Here is a 26747-nt window from a genome sequence, read left to right as displayed (position 1 = left end):
CTTTGAATCTTAATTCAGAGTAGATATTTAAGAGTTTTGGGAAAATGTGGTCACATTAAAAACCGAGGGAGATTTTACCATCATTCTGTTACCAAACTTGACATCTGCACAGTTCTTCGAGTGAATGTGTTTTTGTAAAATCTTCTGTGGAAATTATTCAAAGTAGTTATTGTGCATGCAGTTGTATGGTTTGTTTAACTTTGCAATCAATCGTTTTTGTTTGGAATACCTTTAAAGTAAAAAAAATCGTAGTCTCAGTGTCATTCTGTTATGTGGAATTGCCCAAATGCAACTCAGTATTTACTTCATCACGTGCAGCCGCAATTACTTCTAGGGGACCACAGTATTAATTATTTCATCATCAGTATGTCATAACCCATGAGGTTCCAGTTAAACTGTTACACAAAGGGACACGCTGCCTTAGATCATCTGAATTATAAATATTGCTCATATCGCAAAGTGCATCATCTGGAAATTGGATTAAATTATTCACCATGCCTCCAATTGGTCTATTCCTCAAACTAGAGTTGAGTTCATTGATCACCTGTTGCAAAGTAGCTGAAAAAATAGATGTGTAAACCACCATTTTGATGCTGTTAATGAATTCATCACATACCATAATTCCCGCAAAGTTACATAACATTTGGAATTTGGAGAACCCTTTTATCAGTCCTACAGTACATGTGATTGTAGATGTTCTCAAGACAATCATGATAAACAACTATTCTTAAACTTTAAGCAGAGGCATTAAAACTCCAAAGGGAAAATTTCCAGCTTGGAGATACCCAGGTAGTGGAGGAAGTCCTTTAATAATAATAATAATCAGGAAACAGGAAGACCTGGCAAGAGGAGATAAGATGCTCTGAAGCCCAAAACAAACTGGAGTGGACAAACGGGTGGAATTATAGGAAGGAAAAAAATAAGTGGGGAGTTGGGAGGTGGGACGGTGAAATGGGGGGCATCAGCCATGCAGAATAATAGACTACACCTCATCTCATCATTATGAAGTTTGGACACTTTCATTTTTTCAACAGTTAGTCCATCCACAGATGTGTTTGTGAGTTAAGCAAATAGCAATTGGCGTGTGCATTTCTTTTCAGCAATGAAACATTAGCTTGCTGTGTATGTTGCTGGTGTGAGCAGAGTTCATACATGTACGGTAATAGGACATAGCTGAACGTCAGTCCATTGCTGTGGCTTCGTGGGTAGCGATCAGTATTGAAAGGGATTAGAGCAGTAGGGGTAGGGGTAGGGTGGCTAGTGGAGGGTTTTGGAGATAAAAGCCTGTTGCTCGGTTATCATACAGTGAGCCTCACTCAGGATAAGACATTGGCGACCACTCACGGCTCCATTGTACGTAACTTAGTTGTACTTCAGAACATGTCCATATACCTCATCTGATTTTGTTTGTCAATCTACTGTACTTTATCTGCTATTTACCAGGTCCTTACTTCACCATATTACTGTATACATGAATACAGTTCTTCTTAAGGAAGCCTTGTTTACATCGGTGCCCCTATATGTCAATGAATTCAAAGTGGCCTGTTTTCCCCTATGTACAGTACACCCATCCTTGGCGGTGATGCCTGTCTTTAGTCTTCCCAACTCACATTGTGTATGCCACCCAGTAGATCACATTGACGATGGCGAAGGTGGCTGGGAACACGGCCCTGGCGTAGACATCTATGGTGTCAGCTTGGAGAGGCTTACAAGCGCAACAACACTTAGAACAGCAACTACAGCACTTCTTCTCTTGTTCTCTCTCTACTGATGCTCTGGCCCCCCGCCCCCTCCTATGCTCCACGTCCTCCTCGCCGGGGGTCTCGGCACCGGAGCGCTGTGGACGGCGGCTGGAGACCATCAGGCCCTGGTTCATTCCGGCCACAGACAGGGAAAAGAGCACCATGGCCTGCTTCCCATTCTTCACGATCGACTGGAGAAATATCAATAGAGAAAGGCTACAATTCAATTCCTTTGTGAAGTATCTTTACCTCACACCAAGGAACCCAACGGAAAGCTTGCATGATAAGAATTCAAGTGCTTGCAGGTTCTTACTACCTTTTTTGCACTTGTGTCAACCCAATGTCCCTTGAACACTGTATGAACATTGATGGGTCAAATAAGGAACGGGCCTGCACTAAACACCACAGGTTGTCCTCCCTTCTTACCTCTGAGCTCATCTTGTTGGCCTTGCTCTTGGCCTTCTCTTTGAGCCTGTAGTCAGCGTTGTAGTGAGCGAAGGCGTACTCGATGAGCGCTGCGAACACAAACACGTAGCAGATCCAGAAGTACACATCCAGCGCTTTGATGGCCGAGGCTCGAGGAAGAGACGAGCGGGCACTCACCATCAGAGTGGTCATGGTGAGCACAGTGGTGATCCCTTTATCAAAACATATATGGAAATTAAATATTTATTTTGAATAGAAAAGAGGTCCAGACTCAATCTTTGCAGTGAAATAAAGTGAAATAAAAAAGTGAAAGATAAATAAATTCCATCTTGTTTAAGATGAAATTGTATTCCATTTATTTCACTGCAAAGATAGAGTACAAACCATTTTTCTATTCATTACGGATTACTTTTTGGTCTATGCACCACAAACAACCTAAGATAAGAATCTACAACTAGAACTGTAACGAAGGTTTCACATTTTTCATTAATCAAATATGCTGTTATGTATATCACATAACTATTAATATATGTCTCACTGATAATGCACTTTATTTCTTCAAGTTCTAGGGCAACATACAGTACCAGTCAATAGTTCGAACACACCTACTCATTCAAGGATTTTTTGTTATTTTTACTATTTTCTACATTGTAGAATAATAGTGAAGACATCAAAACTATGAAATAACACATATGGACTCATGTAGTAACCCAAAAAGTGTTAATCAAATCAAAATATATTTTATATTTGAGATTCTTAAAAGTATCATTTGCCTTGATGACAGCTTTGTAAACTCTTGGCACGCTCTCAACCAGCTTTACCTGGAATGCTTTTCCAGTCTTGAAGGAGTTCCCACATATGCTGAGCACTTTTCCTTCACTCTGCGGCCAACTCATCCCAAACCATCTCAAATGGGTTGATAGTCCCACTAAGCGCAAACCAGAGGGGATGGCGTATCGCTGCAGAATGCTGTGGTAGCCATGCTGGATAAGTGTGCCTTGAATTCTAAATAAATCACTGACAGTCTCACCAGAAAATCACCCCCACACCATCATACCATCTCCTCCATGCTTCACGGTGGGAGCCACACATGCTGAGATTATCCGTTCACCTACTCTGCGTCTCACAAAGACACAGGGATTGGAACCAAAAATCTTACATTTGGACTCATCAGACCAAAGGACAGATATACACCTCTCTAATGTCCATTGCTCGTGTTTCTTGGCCCAAGCCAGCCTCTTCTTCGTATTGGTTTCCTTTAGTAGTGGTTTCTTTGCAGCAATTCGACCATGCAGGCCTGATTCATGCAGTCTCCTCTGAACAGTTGATGTTGAGATGTGTCTGTTATTTGAACTCTGTGAAGCATTTATTTGGGCTGCAATTTCTGAGGCTGGTAACTGTAATGAACTTATCCTCTGCAGTAGAGGTAACTCTGGGTCTCCATTGCTGTGGCGGTCCTCATGAGAGCCAGTTTCATCATAGCGCTTACTGGTGTTTGCGACTGCACTTCAAGAAACGTTCAAAGTTCTTGAATTTTTCCAGATTGACTGATCTTCATGTCTTAAAGTAATGATGGACTGTCATTTCTCTTTGCTTATTTGAGCTGTTCTTGCCATAATATGGACTTGGTCTTTTAACAAATAGGGATATCTTCTGTATGCCATCCCTACCTTGTCACAACACAACTGATTGGCTCAAATATATTAAGAAGTAAAGAAATTCCAAAAATTTACTTTTAACAAGGCACACCTGTTAATTTAACTTCTTATAGCTGCAGGGGCAGTATTGAGTAGCTTGGATGAAAGGTGCACAGAGGTGTCCAGAGTAAACGGCCTTTTCCTCAGTCATAGTTGCTAATATATGCATATTATTATTAGTATTGGATAGAAAACACTCTGAAGTGTGACTGTGAGTATAACAGAACTCATATGGCAGGCAAAAACCTGAGAAAAAATCCAAACAGGAAGTGGGAATTCTGAGGCTGGTTGATTTTCAACCAAGATCCTATTGAAATCACAGCGAGATATGGATGAGTTTGCACTTCCTACGGCTTCCACTAGATGTCAACAGTCTGAAGACCCTTGTCTGATGCCTCTACTGTGAAGGGGGGCCGAATGAGAGGGGAATTAGTCAGGTCTGCCATGACCTGACCATGCTTTGACCATGCGCGTTCACATGAGGGAGCTCTGTTCCATCGCTCATCTGAAGTCAATGTAATTCTTCGGTTGGAACGTTATTGATTCAATACATCGTTTGACATGTTTCTACTGACTGTTACGTAACTTTTGGACATTTCGTCAGCTTTTAGTGAACGTGTCACGTTCTTGACCTGTTTTCTGTTAGTTTTTGTATGTTTGTTGTATGTGTTAGTTGGTCAGGACGTGAGTTTGGGTGGGCAGTCTATGTTTTCTGTTTCTATGTTGGTTTAAAGGGTGACCTGATATGGCTCTCAATTAGAGGCAGGTGGTTTTCATTTCCTCTGATTGAGAGTCATATTAAGGTAGGTGTTTTCACACTGTTTGTTGTGGGTGGTTGTCTCCTGTGTCAGTGTTTGTCGCGCCACACGGGACTGTCTCGGTTTATGTAGTCTGTTCCTGTTCGTGAGTTCTTTGTGTATTTATGTAAGTTCCATGTCCAGGTCTGTCTACTCCGTTTTGTTATTTTGTTAATTATTCAAGTGTATTTCGTTTCGTGTTTTTTTTCGTCTAGTTCATTAAAATCATGTCATTTCACAACGATGCGTTTTGGTCGAATCCCTGCTCCTCCTCTTCGAATGAAGAGGAAGAGGAAAGCCGTTACACCTCATCGTTACAGAACCACCCACCAATCCAGAACCAAGCAGCATAAGTTCGAGCAGTGGAACACGAAACAGGAATGGACATGGGAGGACGTATTAAACGGCAAGGGTTGCTACACAGCTGGAACAGCTGGAGGCACTGAGGAGAGCAGAGGCAACCGGAAAAGGGAACCGGAGATATGAAGGTACGCGGCTAGCGAGGAAGCCCGAGAAGAAACCCCAAAAATTTATTGGGGGGGGGGTAAGAGGTAGTGGGCCAAGGGCAGGTAGGAGACCTGCGCCCACTTCCCAGGCTAACCGTGGAGAGCGGGAGTACGGGCAGACACCGTGTTACGCAGTAGAGCGCACGGTGTCTCCTGTACGTGTGCATAGCCCGGTGCGGGTTATTCCACCTCCCCGCACTGGTAGGGCTAGATTGAGCATTGAGCCAAGTGCCATGAAGCCGGCTCTACATATCTGGCCACCAGTACGTCTCCTTGGGCGGCTTACATGGCACCAGCCTTACGCATGATGTCCCCGGTTCGCCTACATAGCCCGGTGCGGGTTATTCCACCTCCCCACACTGGTCGGGCGATGGGGAGCATTCAGCCAGGTAAGGTTGGGCAGGCTCAGTGCTCAAGGGAGCCAATACGCCTGCACGGTCCGGTATTTCCGGCGCCACCACCCCGCCACAGCCCAGTACCACCAGTGCCTACACCACGCACCAGGCTTCCAGTGCGTTTCCAGAGCCCTGTTCCTCCTCCACGCACTCTCCCTATGGTGCGTGTCTCCAGCCCAGTGCCTCCGGTTCCCGCACCACGCACTAATCCACCTGTGCGTCTCCAGAGCCCTGTACGCACTGTTTCTCTGTTCCTTCTCCCCGCACTCGCCCTGATGTGCGTGCCCTCAGCCCGGTACCTCCAGTTCCGGTACCACGCACCAGGCCTATAGTGCGCATTGAGAGCCCAGTGTGCCCTGTTGTTGTTCCCCGCACTAGCCTGAAGGTGTGTGTCCTTAGCCCGGTACCTCCAGTTCCGGTACCACGCACCAGGCCTACAGTGCGTCTCATCCGGCCAGAGCCATCCGTCTCACCAGCGCCATCTGAGCCATCCGTCTCCCCAGTGCCGTCTGAGCCATCCGTCTGCCCAGTGCCGTCTGAGCCATCCGTCTGCCCAGTGCCGTCTGAGCCATCCGTCTGCCCAGTGCCGTTTGAGCCATCCGTCTGCCCAGTGCCGTCTGAGCCATCCGTCTGTCCCGAGCCATTAGAGCCGCCCGTCTGTCCCGAGCCGTCAGAGCCGTTAGTCAGTCAGGAGCCGCTAGAGCCATTCATCAGTCAGGATCTGCCAGAGCCGCCAACCAGACAGGATCTGCCAGAGCCGCCAACCAGACAGGATCTGCCAGAGCCGCCAACCAGACAGGATCTGCCAGAGCCGCCAACCAGACAGGATCTGCCAGAGCCGCCAACCAGACAGGATCTGCCAGAGCCGCCAACCAGACAGGATCTGCCAGAGCCGCCAACCAGACAGGATCGGCCAGAGCCGCCAAACAGACAGGATCTGCCAGAGCCACCAACCAGACAGGATCTGCCAGAGCCGCCAACCAGACAGAATCTGCCAGAGCCGCCAACCAGACAGGATCTGCCAGAGCCGCCAACCAGACAGGATCTGCCAGAGCCGCCAGCCAGCCATGAGCGTCCAGAGCCGCCAGCCAGCCATGAGCGTCCAGAGCCGCCAGCCAGCCATGAGCGTCCAGAGCCGTTCAGCCAGCCATGAGCGTCCAGAGCCGTCAGCCAGCCATGAGCGTCCAGAGCCGTCAGCCAGTCATGAGCTGCCCCTCAGTCCAGAGCTGTCTCTCTGTCCGGAGCTGCCCTTCAGTCCGGAGTTGCCCCTCTATCCTGAGCTACCTCTCTATCCTGAGCTACCTCTCTATCCTGAGCTATCCCTCTGTCCTGAGCTATCCCTCTGTCCTGAGCTACCTCGTCCCGGAGCTGTCCTTTATCTTGGTGTTGCCCCTTAACCTAAGTGGGTGTAGGAGGGTGGTCATTCTAAGGGGGAGACGTAAGCTGGGATTGACTATGGTGGGGTGGGGACCTCGCCCAGAGCCTCAGCCACCACCGTGGTCAGATGCCCACCCAGACCCTCCCCTAGACTTTTGGTGGTGCGTTAGGAGTACGCACCTTGAGGGGGGGGTTATGTCACGTTCCTGACCGGTTTTCTGTTATTTTGTATGTGTTTGACGGTCAGGGCGTGAGTTTGGGTGGGTAGTCTATGTTATATGTTTCTATGTTTGTATAAGGGTGACCTGATATGGTTCTCAATTAGAGGCAGGTGGTTTTCATTTCCTCTGATTGAGAGTCATATTAAGGTAGGTGTTTTCACACTGTTCGTTTGTGGGTGGTTGTCTCCTGTGTCAGTGTTTGTCGCGCCACACGGGACTGTCTCGGTTTGTTTGTATGTTCGTTCTTTTATGTAGTCAGTTTTCCTGTTCATGCGTTCTTCGTGTTTCATGTAAGTTCGTCGTCCAGGTCTGTCTACGTCGTTTATTGTTTTGTAGTTTGTTAAAGTGTTGTCGTGTTTTTCCGTTTTGTAAATAAATATTATGTCGAATTCAAACGCTGCATTTTGGTCGAATCACTACTCCTCCTTTTCGGTTGAAGAGGAGGAGGAACGCCGTTACAGAACGCGCTTCCTGACGTTGGATTTGTTTACCAAACACGCTACAAAAATAGCTATTTGGACATAAATGATGGACATTACCGAACAAAACAAACATTTCTGTGGGAGTCCTGGGAGTGCATTCCGATGAAGATCAGCAAAGGTAAGTGAAGATTTATAATGCTTTTTATGAGTTTTGTTGACTGCACAATTTGGCGGGTAAATGTATGGCTTGCTTTTGTTTCCAGATTATTGAATATTGTGTTTTGCCGTAAAGCTTTTTGAAATCTGACACAGCAGTTGAATTAAGAACAAGTGTATCTTTAATTCTATGTAAAACATATATCTTTCATCAAAGTTTATGATGAGTATTTCTGTTATTTGACGTGGCACTCTGCAATTTCTCCGGATATTTTGGAGGCATTTCTGAACATGGAGCAAATGTAAACTGAGGTTTTTGGATATACATATGAACTTAATCGAACAAGACATATATGTATTGTGTAACATGAAGCCCTATGAGTGTCATCTGATGAACATCATCAAAGGTTAGTGATTAATTTTATCTCTATTTGTGCTTTTGTGACTCCTCTCTTTGGCTGGAAAAATGGCTGAATTTTTCTGTGAGTTGGTGGTGACCTAACATAATCGTTTGTGGTGCTTTCGCTGAAAAGCCTATTTGAAATCGGATACTTTGGTGGGATTAACAACAAGATTACCTTTAAAATGGTATAAGACACATGTATGTTTGAGGAATTTTAATTATGAGATTTCTGTTGTTTGAATTTGGCGCCCTGCACTTTCACTGGCTGTTGTCATATCATCCCGTTAACGGGATTGCAGCTAAATAAATTGGTTGAGAGAATGCCAAGAGTGTGCAAAGCTGTCATCAAGGCAAAGGGTGGCTACTTTGAAGCATCTGAATTTGTTTAACACTTTTTTGGTTACTACATGATTCCATATGTGTTATTCCATAGTTTTAATGTCTTCACTGTTATTCTACAATGTAGAAAATTAGTAAAAATTAAGAAAAACTCTTGAATGAGTAGGTGTGTCCAAACATTTGACGGGTACTGTCTATTTTTCAATATACACGGAGACACATTCAGTTCACTTTAAATTATTCTTGCTGTCTCATTCATCTGTGTTTTCTTAACACTCATACAGTATCTCTACTAACATGCCCACAGCAAGCTAATGGCCGCATTCCGGGCCAACTAGATTGCAGACTTCGCCACCAATACACAGGAGGTTGATGGCCCCTTAATTGGGGAGAACGGGCTTGTGTTAATGACTGGAGCGGAGTCAGTGGAATGGCATCAAATACATCAAACACATGGTTTCCCGGTGTTTGATGCCATTCCATTTGCTACATTCTAGTCATTATTATGAGACTGTTCTCCCCTCAGCAGCCTCCACTGCACCAATATCACTAACAGATACTCTTAATATGATACTAACCCAGGGATACACGAGCCGGGACTGCTGTTTGGCTTATCCAGAAGGACACCCAGGACATTGCGACCAATAGGATGGAGGGCATGTAGGACTGAATGATGTAGACGCCTCGGTTACGTCTCAACTGGAAGCGAAGGCTGAGCCGCGGGAAACGTCCGGCTTGGAGCGAAAAAGTAGACCAACATAAGCTTTTCGATCAATCAGTCAATCAATCAAAATTATTTATAAAGCCCTTCTTATATCAACAATTGTCACAAAGTCCTACGGTAACCTGACCAAGACCAAGACCCCAAAGAACAAGTTACAAGGAAAAAGTCTCTAGAAGGAAGAAACCTTGAGAGGAAACAGACTCAGGGGAGGGGGCACATGCTCCTCGCTGTACCAGATTTCTCACTTGACGAAGTCATAACATATAATCTACTACCTTCCTCTCATAAGTCTCCTCGCCCAAATAACATGAGCCATTCTGTCTCTGCATAAAAAATACCCACAGAGGTGTCTGGGTTCAAAACAGATTAGTTAAAAAATTATCTACAGGAGTCCTGGAGTCTCCTACATGTTCAAAAGCATGGAGAGGCACTGTACAGTGAAAGAGGCATATTTGAAGAGCTCTGTATATAAAAGTGAAGAGGGATCTCACAGACATCCCACTGGCTGTTCAGTACAGTAACCATGGTGATAGTGAAACGAGGATAGAGGGGGGGGGAGCACACCGGATTTGAAGTTCATAGTCTCTGTGACAAATTTGTAGTCGATGATGGTGAACTGGGAGAGCTCCAGTTTGTCCAGTCCGTGGATGTGTATCTGACTCTCACACCAGTGGTACACAATATCCTCTGAGGAGTAGCCGTCTGGAACAAACAGTCAACAAACAAACAGTCAACAAACAAACATCCCAACAACAATGGAGTATTATTGGAATTTTCATTGAATGTGTAGTGAATTAACCCTTGCCTTGCTTCTGGTACTCATCATACACAATATGGGAGTAAAATGGTTTCCTGTCCTGTTTCCTCTGTAGAGCAGGGTTGTTCAACTATGTCCCTGCAGTGCCACAGCACTGCATGTTTTGACCCTTAAGTTTAATAAGGGACTGTTTCAGACTTAGGAGATCAGGTGAGTGAATTACCTGGCCTAACAATTACAATAATCAATCACTGAACTACAAGGGAGAAAAGTAAACCACCTTCGAATTGGGAAATAAATAATCATGCTGTAGACTATTGAGATCCATCCACTAAGAGTGCTAGGGAACATGACAGACTATTGGTATTGACTTCCACCCATCAAGAAGAGCGGTACATACACTACATGGCTACAAAAGTATGTGGACACCTGCTGTCGAACATCTCATTCCAAAAAGATGTGCATTAATATGTAGTTAGTCCCCCATTTGCTGCTATAACAGCCTCCACTCTTCTGGGAAGGCTTTCCACTAGATATTGAAACATTGCTGAGGGGACTTCCATTCAGCCACAAGAGAATTAGTGTGGTCGGACACTGATGTTGAGCGATTAGGCCTGGCTCGCAGTTGGCATTCCAATTCATCCCAAAGTTGATCGATGGGGTTGAGGTCAGGGCTCTGTACAGGCCAGTCAAATTCTTCCACACCGATCTTGACAAACAATTTCTGTATGGACCTCACTTTGTGCACGGGGGTATTGTCATGCTGAAACAGAAAATACCCCCGTGCACAAAGTGAGGTCCATACATAAATTGTTTGTCAAGATCGGTGTGGAAGAATTTGACTGTTGCCACAAAGTTAGAAGCACAGAATCGTTTAGAATGTCACTGTATGCTGTAGCATTAAGATTTCATTTCACTGGAACTACAGGGCCTAGCCCAAACCATGAAAAACAGCCAGAGACCATTATTCCTCCTCCACCAAACTTTACAGTTGGTACTATGCATTCGGGCAGGTAGCATTCTGCGGGCGCCCACCAAACCCAGATTCGTCCGTCGGACTGCTAGATGGTAAAGTGGGAAATATCACTCCAGAGAACACGTTTCCACTGCTCCAGAGTACAAAGGCGGCGAGCTTTACACCACTCCAGCCGGCGTTTGGCATTGTGCATGGTGGTCTTAGGCTTGTGTGCGGCTGTTCGGCAATGGAAACACATTTCATGATGCTCCCGACAAACAGATATTGTGCTGACGTTGCTTCCAAAGGCCGTTTGGAACTCGGTAGTGAGTGTTGCAACCAAGAACAGACGATTTTTACGCACTACGCGCTTCAGCACTCGGCAGTCCAGTTCTGTGAGCTTGTGTGGCCTAACTTCGAGCCTGAGACGATTTTGCTCCTAGACGTTTCCACTTCACAATAACAGCGCTTACAGTTGACCGGGGCAGCTCTAGCAGGGCAGAAATTTGATGAACTGATTTGTTGGAAAGGTGGCATCCTATGACAGTGCCACGTTGAAAGTCACTGAGCTCATCAGTACGGGAAATTCTACTGCCAATGTTTGTCTATGGACATTGCATGCCCGTGTGCTCGATTTTATACACCTGTCAGCAACGGGTATGACTAAAAGAACCAAATCCTCTGATTTGAAGGGATTTGCACATACTTTTAACCATGTAATGTATAAATCCACTCACAGCTTTCTAAGTCCAGCATACACTCCTGCTCATCCATGGGGTACTTGGTCAGATCCATGTCACACGCAACAGTCGAGGTGATCCTGAGAGGAGAACAAGTAATTCAGCAAACAACCATGTCAACCACAATGGTAACTTGACAAGGAACGGTAGGTTAAATGTCATTCTCACTTTGACATTATCATTAGGCATTATATAGCCTTAACATCAGGCTACGGCAAGTTATTAAGGGGCCTCTCCAACCCTCACGCCATTTTCTTCTCTGCCTTGTCCCCATGCCTTCCATCTCTCCTACCCCTTTCATCCTTCTCCTCCTTTCCTACTCAATATATGCTCCTTCCCCTCACACATTATCTTCACCCCCTCTCTTCCTCCTTTTATCTCTCTTAACCTTCCACCCCCTCTCCCCCTTCCCCTCTCCACCCCCTCTCGACCTCCATCTTCTCTCCCCCTCCTCCCTCCTCTTCCCTTAGACCCTCAACCCTCCCCCCTACTCTTCTCCCCCCTCCTCCTAGTTCTCTTCACCCTCCTCCCTTTGCCCTTCTCACCGGCTGCTGTAAAGGATGACTCCATCGGGCTGCAAGCGAATCAGCTTGTTCTCCACAGTGACGTCGTGGAACCAGGCGGACTTAGCGTTGACAATGAAGGTGTCGGGCAGCCAGAGTTTATCCACGAAGCGGCTGTCCAGCCCCAGAGTCTTGTTGGTGTGGTTGTAGGACAGGCGGTCGTCCCGCCAGCTCTGCCGCAGGAAAATGGTCATGGTGTACTCCTGCCAAGAGGTCACACACGGTAACACACGGTAACATAAGGTAACACAAGAATAAGCATAAGCATATGCAAATGCACAGGCAAATGCACACACAGACAGACACACACACACAAAGGTACAAAGCTGAGCTCAGGGCATTTCCAACTCTGGTGTGAGAGAGTGGTGGATCATGTTGATCATGTTGTACTGTAACTAGGAGAATAGAAGATGGATAAAAGGCCTGTTTCAATACTTTTCAAATGTGTCCTTTATTACCTTCCTTTGGGTAATCACTGATCTGAATAGTATTGGATAAAATAAATATAGGTTACAAAACTATTGCTTTTAACCAAACCAACCTGGTTGAATTTGTTGAATGCATCAATGGAGGAAGGAAGGATGCATTTCATAAGATTTGAAACAGGGCCATGCATGCTCTTACTGAAAAAGGCAGGGTATCATTAACTTTTTAGAATACCTAATGGCTGATGCATAAGTGGTAGTTTTCTAATTTTACTGGAACAGTAGAGTAGCAGTGAAATATGGCAACCATTCTGTATAAAGGCCTGCAGGTGAATTTACACATTACCATGTTGGCTTCAGAGATGTGGTCAATACTGGCTACTTCAATAGCCATGGCAACATTCACAGGTGGGCCTGTGGGGAAAAAAAGTGAGAAAAGAAAACAATCCCTCCTTCATCCATCCCTTCCCTCCTTCCCAAGGACACACCTAGACAAGGATCAAGGGCCACTTCCCCACTTAACATTGCTCTAAGTGAAGTGACATAGCACTATGTACATTCATAAACATGACAATGGGGGTCTCATTGGCTTGCGCAGTGGTGAGTTTAGAAGTGCATACATAGCTAGTATGCTGTTGTAGTTTGCTCGATGATTAGCATCATTTGTACTGCTGAGATTGTGGATACTTGAAGAAAATCTAGAGGGAGGGAGATCAGGATTACCGAAGATGAACTGAAAGGCTATTTATTCTGAACATTAAGGAATCATATATTACCATTCTCTGTCATTTAGTACTCATCCCATAACCATTTACGTCAAATTGTATTCTGTAGCCATTATCCTACCCACCATAGAGAGAGCAGTCATCAGCACTGACAAGTGGGAGGACAGTTAAAGTCAATGAAACTTCAAATAAATCCATAATCCCTCAGCCTGTCACTAAAACCGAACTCATTTTGACAAATGGCTCTTTGTGATAGGCTCAGTGTTCAACTTTTTTGTATAGATTCTAGATGCCCATCGTAGCACCACTTTCCTTCAAATATGAAATGGTGAAGGGATGTGAGTTGAATAGACAGAGTAAGACCACACCAACTGATATTATTATTCTTCAATGGTTAAGTTTGGCTTTATGGTAGCTGTCTTACCACTTAGATGATATCTGAGGGAGATTTTACCGTATCTTCTCTGATTTCTATAAGGGGAAGTAATGAGGGACTATATAAGTGTTGAGCATAATGTTGCACTTTAGGTACAGTATGTAAAATTGTTTGCTGTTGGCTGCCGTAGCCTTGTTGCTGGTTCACAAGGCCTGGCAAGGGGGTGGTGATTCTTATATATCGACAATGTTTTTTCACCTCTGCTGACCTGAGTTAAGCTGTGAGGTTGAGAAATCTAATGCTGCGGACATTGGATATTTCACATTTGGCAAGCATTCTTAGCAAAGGCATTCTCCAGCAATGCTCCTTTCTTTTCTTTAGCAACACTACGCACGTCTTCCATTTCCAAAGCATCATTTCAATCTCTTCCGCAAACTCATTCCAACGCTTAATTGCTTTTGTTTATGATCTTTTGCATCACGTTCAATCGCAAGAACTTTTCATAGATTTGAAGCTATTATTTACATATGGGTAAATATGTCTTTAAACTAGGATTTAAAAATAACTTAAAGCACTTTCTTGGGGGAAGTGGAATCTAATAAGATGAATACAGCATGATGAATTTGAAAACACTTATACCCGGTTCCTGGTATGCTACAAATGTCTGTAAATGTGAGGGGGTGAAATGCAATCCAATGCCACAAGCAGTAGATCTCATACTCACCTCCTATCCCAGGGCGAAAATTTCGTGCATAGCCCTTCATTAACTCATCCAGATTAGGCAACCAGGATATTTGTATGTCTGAACCTACATAGTCCCCAATGTCACTCAGCTCAGCCCTATAGGGAACAAACACAGCACACTTGAGCTCTCTGCGTCCACAGCACTGGAGAAGCCCAGAAGGAAGAAAGCTAGAGAGGCAAAGATAGTAGTAAACAGGAGAAAGTTGCATTTTCATGTTGAACATAGCTTTGCGATCAACATCGGTGGGCATGCGCAAAAAAATATGGAAATAAAAACAATATGTTTACTGTTAACTGTAGAAAAGAGCAAACTTATCAAGATAATAAATGTTTACACAGTGCCTATTATCCAGTAGGGATTTGGGAATAATGGACAAAGCTATCTCACTCAAGAAATTCATATAAACCCTTGCATCTTGGAGCCGTACTCATAAAGCGTCTCAGAGTAGAAGTGTAGATCTAGGATCAGGTCCTATCTATGTAATCTTGTCTATGTTATCCTATTTAAAATTACATAAAAGGCTAAACTTATACTAGATCAGCACTCCTACTCTGACCCTGATATTCTATGTGCTGCTTACTGACAGCACAAAGTGCACACATAAACAGACCACCAGGAGGCAGAGTTCTCTACTAAGAAGGCTCACTGTCTGCACTGTTGGGACTGATGGACTAATGAGACTAATGAGTCTCATTCTGACTGATCCAAATTACTATGTGGTGTATTCAGTGGCATGAGATGTTTAAAACGTTGCAGATAGATTTGTCATTAAGAGAGAAACAATTCCTTATTCTACCAGACTGACAATCTTACTGGCTCATAGTGGACAGCACACAGAACATGCAGAGGTGATTTATCAACAACATTCAAACGAATAAAGCCCTTTTAATATTACTCCTTGTTCATTTATCATTACATAGTAACTTAAACATACCCATAAAATAAACCTGCCACTTTTTTATTTTGTCTTTTAAAACCATAGAATGTATGTTTGTGGTGTGTTTTTAGAGTAATGAACTAGGCTTAGTATGACTGACGGCTGTAATCCATCACTAACCTAATTAGCGGTGTCAAAATTCGGAGGCAGCTGTTACCTTCACAAACTCAAAATGTGCTGAACCTGTGAGGTCAAATAGAAATGCGGTTGTGCAGACCATATGCCAAAATCCAAAGAAATGTGGTACACATGCTCAGGGATGTGAGTATGGCTTCTGTTTGGATGCATGGTGGCAAAGTTGGACCGGAAAAAATTGTATGCAAGCGCACTGGCTCATAGTGGACATATTGTAATCAAATAAAATACAATTTTATTGGTCACATACACAGTGGCTTGCGAAAGTATTCACCCCCTTGGCATTTTTCCTAATTTGTTGCCTTAAAACCTGGAATTAAAATGGATTTTTGGGGAATTTGTACCATTTGATTTACACAACATGCCAACCACTTTGAAGATGCAAAATATGTTTTATTGTGAAACAAACAAGAAATAACACAAAAACACTGAAAACTTGAGTGTGCATAACTATTCACCCCACCAAAGTCAATACTTTGTAGAGCCTCATTTTGCTGCAATTACAGCTGCAAGTCTCTTGGGGTATGTCTCTATAAGCTTGGCACATCTAGCCACTGGGATTTTCGCACATTCTTCAAGGCAAAACTGCTCCAGCTCCTTCAAGTTGGATGGGTTCCGCTGGTGTACAGCAATCTTTAAGTCATACCACAGATTCTCAATTGGATTGAGGTCTGGGCTTTGACTAGGCCATTCCAAGATATTTAAATGTTTCCCCTTAAACCACTCAAGTGTTGCTTTAGCAGTATGCTTAGGGTCATTGTCCTGCTGGAAGGTGAATCTCCATCCCAGTCCCAAAACTCCTTAAGACTGAAACAGGTTTCCCTCAAGAATTTCCCTGTATTTAGATCCATCCATCATTCCTTCAATTCTGACCAGTTTCACAGTCCCTGCCGATGAAAAACATCCCCACATCACCATGCTTCACCGTGGGGATGAGGTTCTCGGGGTGATGAGGTGTTGGGTTTGTGCCAGACATTTTCTTTGATGGCCAAAAAGCTACATTTTAGTCTCATCTGACCAGAGTACCTTATTCCATATGTTTGGGGAGTCTCCCACATGCCTTTAGGCGAACCCCAAACGTGCTTCCTTATTTTTTCTTGATGCAATGGCTATTTTCTGGCCACTCTTCCGTAAAGCCCAGCTCTGTGGAGTGTGCGGTATAAAGTGGTCCGATGGACAGATACTCCAATCTTCGCTGTGGAGCTATGCAGCTCCTTCAGGGTTATCTTTGGTCTCTTTGTTGCCTCTCTGATTAATGCCCTTCTTGCCTGGTCCGTGAGTTTTGGTGGGCGGCCCTCTCTCGGCAGGTTTATTGTGGTGCCATATTCTTTCCATTTTTTAATGATGGATTTAATGATGCTCCGTGGGATGTTCAAAGTTTCGGATATTTTTTTATAACCCAACACTGATCTGTACTTCTCCACAACTTTGTCCCTGACCTGTTTGGAGAGTTCCTTGGTCTTCATGGTGCCGCTTGCTTGATGGTGCCCCTTGCTTAGTGTTGTTGCCAACTCTGGGGCCTTTCGGAACAGGTGTATATATACTGAGATCATGTGACACTTAGATTGCACAAAGGTGGACTTTATTTAACTAATTATGTGACTTCTGAAGGCAATTGGTTGCACCAGATCTTCTTTAGGGGTTTCATAGCAAGAGGGTAAATACATGTGCACGCACCACTTTTCCATTTCATTTGTTTTAGAATTTTTTTAAACAATAAAAAGAAAATATCACTTCAACAATTTGGACTATTTTGTGTATGTCCATTACATGAAATTCAAATAAAAATCCATTTATATTACAGGTTGTAATGCAACAAAATAGGAAAATCGCCAAGGGGGATGAATACTTGTGCAAGGCACTGTACATGGTTAGCAGATGTTAATGTGAGTGTTGCGAAATGCTTGTGCTTCTAGTTCCAATAGTGCAGTAATATCTAACAAGTCATCTAACAATTCCCCAACAACTACCTAATACACACAAATCTAAAGGGATGGAATAAGAATATGTACATATAAATACATGGATGATCGATGGCCGAGCGACATAGGCAAGATGCAATAGATGGTATAAGATGCGTAATGTAAGATATGTAAACATTATTAAAGTGCCATTGTTTAAAGTGACTAGTGAGCCTCTATGTAGGCAGCAGCCTCTCTGAGTTAGTGATTGCTGTTTAGCAGTCTGATGGCCTTGAGATAGAAGCTGTTTTTCAGACTCTCGGTACCAGGTTTGATGCACCGGTACTGACCTCGCCTTCTGGATGGTAGTGGGGTGAACATGCAGTGGCTCCGGTGGTTGTTGTCCTTGATGATCGTTTTGGCCTTCCTGTGGCATCGGGTGCTGTAGGTGTCCTTGAGGGCAGATAGTTTGCCCCAGGTGATGCGTTGTGCAGACCGCACCACTCTCTGGAGAGCCTTGCGGATTGAGGGTGGTGCAGTTGCGCTACCCGGCAGTGATACAGTCCAATAGGATGCTCTCAATTGTGCATCTGTAAAAGTTTGTGAGGGTTTTAGGTGACAAGCCAAATATCTTCAGCCTCCTGAGGTTGAAGAGGCGCTGTTGCGGCTTCTTCACCACACTGTCTTTGTGGTTGGACCATTTCAGTTTGTCTGCGATGTGTACACCGAGGAACTTAAAACTTTCCACCTTCTCCACTACTGTCCCTTCGATGTCGATAGGGGGGTGTTCCCTCTGCTGTTTCCTGGAGTCCACGATCATCTCCTTTGTTTTGTTGATGTTGTGTGAGAAGTTGTTTTCCTGACACCAAACTCTGAGTGCCCTCACCTCCTCCCTGTAGGATGTCTCGTCGTTGTTGGTAATCAAGCCCACTACTGTTATGTTGGCTGTAAACTTGATGATTGAGTTGGAGGCGTGCATGGCCACGCAGTCATGGGTGAACAAGGAGTACAGGAGGGGGCTGAGCACGCACCCTTGTGGGGCCCCAGGGTTGAGGGTCAGCGAAGTGGAGCTGTTGTTTCTTACCTTCACCACCTGGGGGCAGCCCTTCAGAAAGCCCAGGACCCAATTGCACAGGGCAGGGTTGAGACCAAGGACCTCCAGCTTAATGATGAGCTTGGAGGTTACTATGGTGTTGAATGCTGAGCTGTAGTCAATGAACAGCATTCTTACATAGGTATTCCTCTTGTCCAGATGTGATAGGGCTGTGTGCAGTGTGATGGCGATTGCATCATCTGTAGACTTGTTGGGGCGGTAAGCAAACTGAAGTGGGTCTAGGGTGGCAGGTAAGGTGGAGGTGATATGATCCTTGACTAGTCTCTCAAAGCATTTGATGATGACAGAAGTGAGTGCTACGGTGCGAGAGTCATTTCGTTCAGTTATCTTTTCCTTCTTGGGTACAGGAACAATGGTGGCCATCTTGAAGCATGTGGGGACAGCAGACTGGGTTAGGGAGCAATTGAATATGTCGGTAAACACACCAGCCAGCTGGTCTGCGCATGCTCTGAGGACGCGGCTTGGGATTCTGTCTGTGCCAGCAGCCTTGCAAGGGTTAACACGTTTAAATGTCTTACTCACGTTGGCCACGGAAAAGGAGAGGGAGGGGGCACAGTCCTTGTTAGTGGGCTGTGTCAGTGACACTGTATTATCCTCAAAGCGGACAAAGAAAGTGTTTAGTTTGTCTGGAAGCAATACGTTGGTGTCCATTACGTGGCTGGTTTTCTTTTTGTCGTCCGTAATTACCTGTAGACCGCCACGTACGTCTCGTGTCTGAGCCGTTGAATTGTGGCTCAGACTTACCAGCGTGAGTGCTGCAATCAATATGCTGATAGAATTTTGGTGGCCATGTTCTCAAATTTGCATTGTTAAAATCCCCAGCTACAATAAATGCAGCCTCAGGATATGGTTTCCAGTTTACATAAAGTCCAGTGAAGTTCTTTGAGGGCCATCGTGGTATCTGCTTGAGGGGGTATATACACAGCTGTGACGATAACTGACGAGAATTCTCTTGGGAGATAATATGGTCGGCATTTGATTGTGAGGAAGTCTAGGTCAGGTGAAGAGAAGGACTTGAGTTCCTGTATGTTGTTATGATTACACCATTAGTCGTTAATCATGAAACATACACCCTCCCCTTCTTCTTCCCAGAGAGATGTTTATTTCTGTCGGACCGACGCATGAAGAAACCCATGGCTGTACCGACTCCAACAACATATCCCAAGAGAGCAATGTTTCTGTGAAAAAGAGAATGTTACAATCTCTGATGTCTCCCTGGAAGGCAACCCTTGCCCTAATTTCATCCATCTTGTTGTCTAGAGACTGGACATTGGTGAGTAGTATACTCGGAAGCGGTGGGCGGTGAGCACGCCTTCGAAGCCTGACCAGGAGGCCACTCCGTCTACCTCTTCTGCCAGCGACGTTGTTTTGGATCGAGCTCTGCGATTAGATCCAATGTCCTGGGTGGTGGTCCGAACAAAGGATCTGCTTCGGGAAAGTTGTATTCCTGGTCATAATGTTGGTAAGTTGATGTTGCTCTTATATGCAATAGTTCTTCCCGGCTGTATGTAATAACACTTAAGATTTTCTGGGCTAACAATGTAAGAAATAATCTATAAAAAAACGAAATACTGCATAGTTTCCTAAGGACTCGAAGCGAGGTAACCATCTCTGTCGGCGTCATCTTTTCACAGAGAAGGGAACCGCCCTATTGTTAGAGCTAGAGTCCTGGAAGAAAACGTTTAAAGTAATCAACATCATTCAAAATGATCCAAAATAGTTTAAAAGCATATTGCATTATTTGTTTAACGTTGCGTTCTGATATTTGACAACTGTGGTAAGAAGTACAGATCTAGCTTATCTTAGGGCAATGTGTCCAATTTGTCCTGATGGTGGCACTATGGGGCCAAAGCTTGCAGCTATATTTCCAACTGATATGCTATAGATATTGGAATATCCAAGAGGTGCCTCCCTTTGTGGCCTTCCCCTTCGGCAACTAGGTGTTCTAACTTAATAACCTAACTGATAAAGAGATGTGACCTATTTAAAGCTGTTGTAGGTATACCTGTAGTAACTCCAGTGCAGTGTACAGCACAACAGGATACACATTATGCATGCAGTAAAGGAAATGTGACGTCATAAAATGCTAATAGGGCAGAGAATTTGATTGGTCTCGAGGGGGTTTCTTTAAACATGCTAGTCCTGCTCTTACCCCTCCAAACTCTGTTATAACAGTTCAAAGTCAATTTCCCGCTCATGTTGTTCCTCTTAGTCTTTTATTTTGGTTCATTAACAGGATCTCCAGAGGCCCTGTTTCGCTAACCGTCTGTTTACGAGCGAACACACTGGGTATGTCCGAAATGGCACACTATTCCCTATACATTGCATTACTTATTGACATGGTTTGTGCACTATAAAGGGAATAGGGAGACATTTCAGATACATTTACTGAGTGCTGAGGTGAAAGAGAAGGAACACAAAAGGAGCAGCTTTTCTTCCCACAGATTTAATAAATAATTAAAATACAAAGTTAAAAAAGCCTTGTAATGTAGCCCCAGCTCTAACAAGCGTAATTAGATTCCTACAATGACATCAATTTGTACCAGAGAACAGAGAAGAGAACCACACTAGCACTAGTCATCCTTGCGTAGCCCTATATTGTTAATGTTGTAAATCCTGAATGTGACAGCACGTAAAGCTAGCTAATTAAATCTACAGCCTTTTAAATGCCAATCAGTAGAGAATGAAATGGTGGCATTGCACAGATATGGCACATACAAAATCTGTCATTTCCAACCTTGATTAGCCAAATTAATTCCCTACAGCCTCTTTAAAGTGAAAGCTCTCTCTGCATACTGTGGTCTTTCCATCACAAACCCAGTGTAGTGTAACTGTGCTCCCACAGCTAGAACATATCTGGACTCCTCAGCACTAGCATCTGCCTGATATGCACATATGGAGCATGCATTAAGGACATACTAAGGTCATCTAGCCTAATGTCTTACAGTCATCTAGCCCATGTCTTACAGTAGGGCATAAGAGAGGTCACTGACTATGCAACTGCTACCCCACTAAGCTAACAAGAATAAATGCAACCTCACATTGTGATATTATGATACTTCCAGTGTACTGCAACAATCATCCATTTTCCTTTAAATGCAGATATTTCCTAAAAAGCCTAGCTTTGTACTAAACCCATGCCAGGTCGCAGTTGTAAATGAGAACTTGTTCTCAACTGGCCTACCTGGTTAAATAAAGGTGAAATAAAAAATTAATTAAATAAATAAATAAATTAAATAAATATTAGGCCTAGGCCTCGTGTGGGTAAAATAAACTGCTCTACAGGACACACATTATATGAAAACTTTATCATAAGTCGTAATATTTTAAAACAACAAAAATGTATCCCATAAAAATGTGAGATCACGTTGCAGTGAAATTTGTGTGCTATTTCAAAATCTGTTCCTCAGAGTGAAGAGAATTTATCCAGTAAGTGGTACTTCTAAGGAGTATCACCCCCAAGGCTATAGTGCATGTCACCTGGATCCAGATTTATTAACAGCGGTGACTCACACCAAAGGTAGTGAGATATTGTGCCAGTCCGACTCTGGCTTATTTTTTCAAAAACATGTCAAAACACAACGTCAAGTAGCAACACAATTAATAGTTTAGTAGGCCAGTGAAAGGAATGGTAAAAAAGGATGGATAGAGAAAAAGTGTAAAGCTATTTTCAAATAGTAATAAACTGACTGAGGAGAAATACTGTCAAATGTTGATTTCTCTCAGAGCAGGGTAAATTACACTTGGATAGAGTGAAAAGCATGAAAAATGCATACCGGAGATGGTAACAAGGTAACTTGGCTACTAAGCTTTTGTCCTTTTAACTCTAGCAGAAGAGCTACTCTGCCAGAATATTCAAAATGGTGACAAAATAAGCTGTTGACAAAAGCTCATAATACATGGAGAGAGAGGGAAGAGGCACTATCAGATTGTTATTCCAAAACACTCACACATTAAATATGTGAAGGATCGTATGTTGGGGGGAAAAATGCTAATGCATCACGATCATGAAGCGAGGACAATATGTTATATCTTTGATTTGATATTTTCATTAGAAACACACACATCTCAGAAAAGCCTGTGAAAGATCACAGTCTAATAACAATTATACCTCTGCTGGTATGTGTTGTCAGGAGAGGGCTACCAGGTTGATACATTTGCCAGTACACAACATTGTACAACCTTTTGACCTGGGACACATTGCAACACTTTGCAACCCTGTGTAACTGAACATAGGTCAACAGTTTACTGTTTAGAGACTGTTTCAATGACAGAACCAAGATGTGTGTCACTAATATCACCTACACTGCCATACTGGCTGTGGCAACTTACAAAAGAATTCAACTGTTCAGTCAATTCACAGACAGTATTTAGATATGTTCACTTGCTTTGTTTGCTCACATACAGAGCCTTCGGAAAATATGTGCTTAGGGTTGTTGTCCTATTGGAAGGTGAATCTTCGCCCCAGTCTGAGGTCCTGAGTGCTCTGGAGCAGGTTTCTATCAAGGATCTCTCTGTACTTTGCTCCGTTCATCTTTGTCTCGATCCTGACTAGTCTCTCAGTCCCTGCCGCTGAAAAACATCCACACAGCATGATGCTGCCACCAACATTCTTCACAGTAGGGATGGTGCCTGGTTTCCTCCAGACCTGACGCTTGGCATTCAGGCCAAAAGGTTAAATCTTGGTTTCATCAGACCAAATAATCTTGTTTCTCATGGTCAGAGTTTTTGGGTGCCTTTTGGCCAACTCCAAGTGGGCTGTCATGTGCCATTTACTGAGGAGCGGCTTCCGTCTGGCCTCTCTACCATAAAGGCCTGATTGGTAGAGTTCTGCAGAGATGGACGTCCTTCTGGAAGGTTCTCCCATCTCCACAGAGGAACTCTATAGCTCTGTCAGAGTGACCATCGGGTTCTTGGTCACCTTCCCAAGGCTCTTCTCCCCCGATTGCTCAGTTTCTAGGAAGAGTCTTGGTGGTTCCAAACTTCTTCCATTTAAGAATGATGGAGGCCACTGTGTTCTTGGGGACCTTCAATGCTGCAGAAATGTTTTGGTACCCTTCCCCAGATCCCGAGTGGCGCAGTGGTCTAAGGCACTGAATATCAGTGCTAGAGGCGTCACTACAGACTCTGGTTCGATTCCAGGCTATATCACAACCAGCCGTCATTGAGAGTCCCAGCGTCGTCAAGGTTAGGGTTTTAGACCGTCATTGTAAATTTTGTTCTTAACTGACTTGCCTAGTTAAATAAAGGTTTAATATAAATAAATAAAATATCTTTGCCTCCACACAATTCTTTTCTCTGTGCTCTATGTACAATTCCTTTGACCTCATGGCTTGGTTTTTGCTCTGACATGCAATGTGTCATGACTCTTCTGGGAAGATCCCAAGATCAGGTTACAGTGGATCAGCGTTCAATAGGGCCCTCTCACCCGCAGAAGGAGGGAGGGATGGATGTGAGGGTTTTATGACACCTCACGTGATCGTAAATTGTAGGCAGCAGACAAGTCCTTTTGATTTCTGTTTGGGTGAATGGAATGTCAATTTGTTAGAGATGAGGTTGCCGCCCAAAACTTCAACATCAAATAATGGACACTGGGACAATTTATTTCAACATCCGAATGTTGGGGCTGATTAGAGATGGAATATGGAAAATGTATGTATATTTTGTGATGTCATTAAAATGGTTATTAAGACGTTACAATGCAAACATTGTAACTTGAAGAGCTTTTACACTTTGTACAAACGTAACTAGCCACGCCCCAGGGAGCCCAGAAAGCGTGTCAGCATGACGTAAATGCCACTTTTTACCCAAGGGTATAAAAAGTTTGAGTTAAGAATGAACATATCAGACTAGAAGGACCACACGCTGCAGCGAGGTCTACGATAGTCACGACCCCCAGAACGCAACATGAGGTTGAAGAAGACAAATCATGTCCAATCAATTGAATTTACCACAGGTGGACTCCAATCAAGTTGTAGAAACATCTCAAGGATGATCAGTAGAATCAGGATGCACCTGAGCTCAATTTCGAGTCTGATAGCAAAGGGTCTGAATACTTATTTAAATAAGGTATTTCTGTTTTTTATTTGTAATAAATTTAAATTTGCTAAAATGTATACAAACCTGTTTTCGCTTTGTCACTATGGGGCATTGTGTGTAGATTGCTGAGAATTTTTTTTTAAATCAATTTTAGAATGTATGTAACAAAATGTGGGAAAAGTCAAGGGGTCTGAATACTTTCCAACGGCACTGTATTTATATATGTTTACTCACAAATTGTATTTAAACAGTGATTGGAGATAGACTGGGACTCTTATCTTCTGATGTTATAATACAATAACCTTGTGTTAACAAGACTTTACATCAAGTTTGCTATTATACCATAACAATGCAATGACTCTAATAATAGCATTGATTAAAAACATGTTGTTCCATAACTCTTTAGTAATTGCATAGTATTTGCATTGACATTGCATAGTTATTATGGGATTGACTGTTTTTTGTAAGTACTGTACAAGAGTGTATATAGGGATTGTTCCTTGTTCCACTTGTGTTATAACAAAGACCACTCAATTTTATTACAATGCAATTACAAACCAGTTACAAAATGACTATGTAACAACATGTTATTATTAACAACTAATGTTAATCAATGCAATTATTGAAATAATTCGTTTTAAACTGCATTATGCTGAACACCACATGATACTTGACCTCAATTCAATGGGCCTACAAGTTATGGTGTGACATTGTACCCAAATCTGTCACACATGATATAATGTTACATTATTCACCACATATCCACTATTGATTGAGCCTCTATCTCTATCTTTAATATGACCTTATGATCAGCATGTCTACTATATGTTGAAGATTGGTCCCATAGCACTAAAGCTGTACAGTAACAGCTCGAAAGCTATGTGGGCGTTGAGTAGGCTGTTCCTCTGCTATTGCAGATACATCCTCAGGTTTTAGAATTCATTAATCAGTTCATTTTACGCAAATTGGACCAATCCAGAAAATGTAGGTTAGGAATTCGTTCCATCGAAAAATGATCTAGGCTAAATTAGAAACAGATGCTATGGCCTCAATATGCTCTAAATCTAAATCCAACTAAAAACTCCATTTGCAGAAATGCACAAACGCTTTAAGGGTAATCTAAACGGCCAGTAGTCTATGTTATAGGATAAATCAGAACATCGCAACAGCTGACCTACAACATAACCACAATTATTTTTGAACGAAACAATTGGCTCCAATTCAATAATGTACGCCATTCAAATAAAACCCGAGTAAATTTTATGGGAAGGTATTCTCTGTAACACTAGTCAAAAAATATATAGTCCATATAGTCAATCTTACCTGGTGAAAAGGTTGCCCCTGATATTCAAGAGGGCAAGGTTCGCCAACATGAAAGTTATCATCTCCATTTTAATGGCTGGCCAAAGTTCCCAGAACCAAAAACTATCAAAAAAACGAAGGGGCTCAAACAGACTGCGTTCCTACGGTCCCATAATGCGGAGGAAGATCGGGATAAAGTAATCTGTTGTGATGACCCATGTTCTGCTCACACACGCGCGCCTGGCTTCCTCCCTGTTCTGGCCCAGCACACAGAACGCACGGTGTCAACTCGTTGGTCAGACCACAACAGTCGATTACTGGAGCGCACTCTTGCACTCCACTTTCGCAGCACTGGCTCGAGAGAGATAGGACCACACTAATCTCTCTCACTGCGTTGCTATAAGCAACGTCAGATTAAATCGTCCTCATGGAAACGCTGTCTCCAATGTAAACCCAAGGCGCGAAAAGAGACGACACCGATATTATGTAATGGATTTGATAAACTTTTATTTATTCAACTTTTATCTTAAACGTTTATATATTATTGTTATCTGCACATTCATCTGCACATCCTATTATTTTCAGTTGTTAAATCAAAACGCACAATAGACCAATTAACATTGTGCACAATAGCAATTCAACAAATCCATAGTTTATGAATGAGCTAGTACAGGCAATTATTTATATTTATAGAAAATTAGGCCTATCTCTAAAACCTTGTTTTTTTTCAAACTTTGTGTCCTAGAATGAGACTTCAGACATCTTTATAAACGTTGTATTATGTGGTAAGAACAAGGAAAACGTTGACCCCAATCTTTATGATGTAGT

General features: G+C 43.3%; 1 protein-coding gene across 4 annotated transcripts; it reads right to left on the bottom strand.

The window, feature by feature from the left end:
* Nucleotides 1-790: 790 nt before the first annotated feature.
* Nucleotides 791-26325, bottom strand: LOC129829953 (gamma-aminobutyric acid receptor subunit delta-like). Of its 4 annotated transcripts, none has more exons than XM_055892008.1 (9): nucleotides 25941-26323; nucleotides 14471-14586; nucleotides 12992-13059; nucleotides 12203-12423; nucleotides 11655-11737; nucleotides 9770-9907; nucleotides 9060-9215; nucleotides 2169-2380; nucleotides 791-1933 (listed from the first exon to the last, which is right to left on the bottom strand). In XM_055892008.1, the coding sequence occupies exons 1-9, from the start codon at nucleotides 26006-26008 to the stop codon at nucleotides 1607-1609; spliced, it is 1389 nt and encodes a 462-aa protein (XP_055747983.1). In that variant the 5' UTR covers nucleotides 26009-26323; the 3' UTR covers nucleotides 791-1606. The 4 variants fall into 4 exon arrangements, with proteins under 4 accessions (XP_055747983.1, XP_055747986.1, XP_055747985.1 ...); XM_055892011.1 differs by lacking the exon at nucleotides 25941-26323 and adding an exon at nucleotides 13795-13841 and having other exon boundaries at nucleotides 14471-14528; XM_055892009.1 differs by having other exon boundaries at nucleotides 1693-1958; nucleotides 25941-26325.
* Between the last annotated feature and the right edge of the window lie 422 nt (nucleotides 26326-26747).

The sequence above is a fragment of the Salvelinus fontinalis genome, chromosome 31 (genome assembly GCF_029448725.1).
Source record: "Salvelinus fontinalis isolate EN_2023a chromosome 31, ASM2944872v1, whole genome shotgun sequence".
In the NCBI taxonomy this organism is placed as follows: domain Eukaryota; kingdom Metazoa; phylum Chordata; class Actinopteri; order Salmoniformes; family Salmonidae; genus Salvelinus; species Salvelinus fontinalis.
Note: the sequence above shows the minus strand (reverse complement) of the source record. Positions and strands in the feature narration are given on the sequence as shown.